The sequence below is a fragment of the Aureococcus anophagefferens genome (genome assembly GCF_000186865.1).
Source record: "Aureococcus anophagefferens unplaced genomic scaffold AURANscaffold_181, whole genome shotgun sequence".
NCBI lineage: Eukaryota > Pelagophyceae > Pelagomonadales > Pelagomonadaceae > Aureococcus > Aureococcus anophagefferens.
Window position 1 is genome coordinate 5,005 of NW_008705723.1, and position 3,846 is coordinate 8,850.

The 3,846-nt window shown below is 71.3% G+C and overlaps 1 protein-coding gene across 1 annotated transcript in view; it reads left to right on the forward strand.

The window, feature by feature from the left end:
* AURANDRAFT_68506 (hypothetical protein) overlaps positions 1-3,846 on the forward strand; it is a gene marked incomplete at both ends in the record, with an annotated part of 12,255 nt that overhangs the window by 4,321 nt on the left and 4,088 nt on the right. The window contains one exon of the mRNA XM_009044200.1: positions 308-2,258. Within this exon, the coding sequence (XP_009042448.1) occupies positions 308-2,258 (1,951 nt within the window). The remainder of the gene's footprint in view (positions 1-307; positions 2,259-3,846) is intronic.

Genomic DNA, 3,846 nt, shown 5'->3' on the forward strand with positions numbered 1-3,846 from the left:
CGACGCGTCCTCGAAGCAAGTGGGCCGAGCAGGCGGAGCGCGAAGCGGCCTGGACCGCGGCGTCCGCCGCGAGCCTCGAGGGGCTGCGCATCGTCGAGGAGGAAGCGCCGCAGCTGCTGGCTGCCGAGGAGAAGAGGCTATCGCTCCGAGCGGAGGGTCAGCGCGTCGTCGCCGGCCGCCGCACGCGACAGCTTCGGACACCACAATCGAGCCCCCATTCATGGACCACATTCGAACAGGAGGCGCCCCTCCCGGTCAAGGACGACACGCGATCGCTCCGAGCGGAGGGCGAGCGCGTCTTGAACAGCAAGTGGGCTGAGCAGGCGGAGCGCGAAGCCGCCTGGACCGCGGCGTCTGTCGCGAGCCTCGAGCAGCTGCGCGTCGCTGAGGCGGAAACGGTCGCGAACCTCGAGCAGCTGCGCGTCGCCGAGGCGGAAGCGGCGCGGCTCAAGGCCGAGCAAGAGGCGCTCTTCGAGCAGCAGCGCGTCGCCGAGGAACAAACGGTCACGACGGAGCAAGAGGCGCCTCTCCCGGTCAAGGACGACACGCGATCGCTCCGAGCGGAGGGCGAGCGCGTCTTGAACAGCAAGTGGGCTGAGCAGGCGGAGCGCGAAGCCGCCTGGACCGCGTCGTCTGTCGCGAGCCTCGAGCAGCTGCGCGTCGCTGAGGCGGAAACGGTCGCGAACCTCGAGCAGCTGCGCGTCGCCGAGGCGGAAGCGGCGCGGCTCAAGGCCGAGCAAGAGGCGCTCTTCGAGCAGCAGCGCGTCGCCGAGGAACAAACGGTCACGACGGAGCAAGAGGCGCCTCTCCCGGTCAAGGACGACACGCGATCGCTCCGAGCGGAGGGCGAGCGCGTCTTGAACAGCAAGTGGGCTGAGCAGGCGGAGCGCGAAGCCGCCTGGACCGCGTCGTCTGTCGCGAGCCTCGAGCAGCTGCGCGTCGCTGAGGCGGAAACGGTCGCGAACCTCGAGCAGCTGCGCGTCGCCGAGGCGGAAGCGGCGCGGCTCAAGGCCGAGCAAGAGGCGCTCTTCGAGCAGCAGCGCGTCGCCGAGGAACAAACGGTCACGACGGAGCAAGAGGCGCCTCTCCCTGCTGAGGTCGACACGCGATCGCTCCGAGCGGAAGGCCAGCGCGTCCTCGAAAGCAAGTGGACCGAGCAGGCTGAGCGCGAAGCGGCCTGGACCGCGGCGTCCGTCGCGAGCCTCGAGGGGCTGCGCGCCGCCGAGGCGGAAGCGGCACAGCAGCTGCGCGTCGCCGAGGCGGAAGTGGCACAGCTCGAGACGGAGCAGGAGGCGAGCCTCCCGGCCGAGGTCGACACGCGATCGCTTCGAGCGGAGGGCGAGCGCGTCCTCGAAAGCAAGTGGGCCGAGCAGGCGGAGCGCGAAGCGGCCTGGATCGCGGCGTCCGCTGCGAGCCTCAAGCGGCTGCGCGTCGCCGAGGAACAAGCGGCGCAGCTCGAGCAGCAGCGAGTCTCCGAGGAACAAGCGGTCACGACGGAGCAGGAGGCGCCCCCCGACTGGCTCTCCGGCTCGGCGGCGGCGTCTTCCGCCGCGCCCGCCGAGGTCGACACGCGATCGCTCCGAGCGGACGGCGAGCGCATCCTCGAAAGCAAGTGGGCCGAGCAGGCCGAGCGCGAAGCCGCCTGGACCGCTTCGTCCGTCGCGAGCTTCGACCAGCCGCGCCCGGCCGAGGCGGAAGCGGTCACGATCGCGGAGGAGGCGCCTCTCCCGGCCGAGGTCGACACGCGATCGCTCCGAGCGGAGGGCGAGCGCGTCCTCGAAAGCAAGTGGGCCGAGCAGGCCGAGCGCGAAGCCGCCTGGACCGCTTCGTCCGTCGCGAGCTTCGACCAGCCGCGCCCGGCCGAGGCGGAAGCGGTCACGATCGCGGAGGAGGCGCCTCTCCCGGCCGAGGTCGACACGCGATCGCTCCGAGCGGAGGGCGAGCGCGTCCTCGAAAGCAAGTGGGCCGAGCAGGCCGAGCGCGAAGCCGCCTGGACCGCTTCGTCCGTCGCGAGCTTCGACCAGCCGCGCCCGGCCGAGGCGGAAGCGGTCACGATCGCGGAGGAGGCGCCTCTCCCGGCCGAGGTCGACACGCGATCGCTCCGAGCGGAGGGCGAGCGCGTCCTCGAAAGCAAGTGGGCCGAGCAGGCCGAGCGCGAAGCCGCCTGGACCGCTTCGTCCGTCGCGAGCTTCGACCAGCCGCGCCCGGCCGAGGCGGAAGCGGCCACGATCGCGAAGGAGGCGCCTCTCCCGGCCGAGGTCGACGCGCGATCGCTCCGAGCGAGCCCGGCGGGAAGGAGGCGCGCGCTCCGAGCGGAGAGCCAGCGCGTCCTGAACAGCAAGTGGGCCGAGCAGGCGGAGCGCGAAGCGGCCTGGACCACGGCCTCCGTCGCGTGCCTCGAGGGCCCGCGCGTCGCCGAGGCGGAAGCGGCGCAGCTCGAGACGGAGCAGGAGGCGCCTCTCCCGGCCGAGGACGACGCGCGATCGCTCCGAGCGAGCCCGGCCGCGGGACGGAGGCGCGCGCTCCGAGCGGCGAGCGGGCGCGTCCAGGATCGCGACTGGGACTCGATCGAGCGCGGAGCCTCCTCGACTCCGCTGCGCGTCGCCCAGGAAGAAGCGGCCCAGCTGCTGCGGCGCGTCGCCGAGGAAGAAGCGGGGCAGCCCAGGGCCGAGGAGGACGCGCTCATCGCCGCCGCGGACGAAAGCCGCGCGCTCCAAGCGGAGGGCGAGCGCATCCTTGAAAGCGAGCGGGCCGAACCGGAGCGCGGAGCCTCATCGACTGCGGCGTCCGTCGTGAGCCTCAAGCGGCTGCGCGTCGCCGAGGCGGAAGCGCCGCGGCTCGAGGCCGGGCCGGAGGCGAGCGTCCCGGCCGCGGAAAGGAGGGCCTTCCTTCGGAGGCACGCGCTCCGAGCAGGGAGCGATCGCATCCTGGAGAGCAAGTGGGCCGACCAGACGGAGCGCGATACCGCGCGGACCGCGGCGAACCTCAAGCGGCTGCGCGTGGCTGAGAACCACGCGGCGCGACTCGAGGCCGGGCAGGCGAGCCTCCCGGCCGCGGAAAGGAGGCGCGCGCTTCGAGCGGAGAGCCAGCGCGTCCTGGACAGCAAGTGGGCCGAGCCGGCGCAGGGGCCGTAAGTTGATCTACGCCTCGACCGCATCGCCCTGTAAATACGATGTACTACTAGTACTAGAAGTACCTGCCACCTGGACTCGGGACTCCTGATTTCAGCGAGTTTTGCCCCGAGTCCAAAGACCGACTTAGTAGGCGACGCACCCTCTTGCGCCCGCGACGCCTGAGCCCGCGCGCCGCCCGCAAACGATCATGAAGGCCGAGTACGTCGAGAAGCAGCGCGAATACGAAGAGAAGAAGGCGCGGGCGAAAGCGCTACAGCTGCGTTTGACGTGCACGATTTGTGGGGCGAAACCGAGAACTTTGCTGAAATGCCCGTGCGGAACTACACAGTATTGTTCGACTGAATGCCAACGGATCGACTGGCGCGAGCGGGGCCACCGGAAGGCGTGCAAGAAGATCCGGAAGCGCGCGGCGGAAGCGCCGACGCGCGCGCCGTCGCCGCCGCGCGAGGTGTTCTACGGCCCCGCGCCGCGGTCGCACGCCGACGAGGTCCGCGCGCGCATCGCGGCGGAACACGAGGCCGCTCGTGCCCTGCGGGAGGCGAACCCGGAGCGGGAGCCGGCGTCGGCGCGGTTTGGGTCGCGATGCCCGATCTGCTTCGAGGAGTGGGACGTGAATACTCTGGGCGTGTTTCGTTGCTGTTGCTGCCGAACGGTCTGCCGATCGTGCGAGGACAAGATCGGATTCGAGGCGTGTGCTCTCTGTCGATACCGA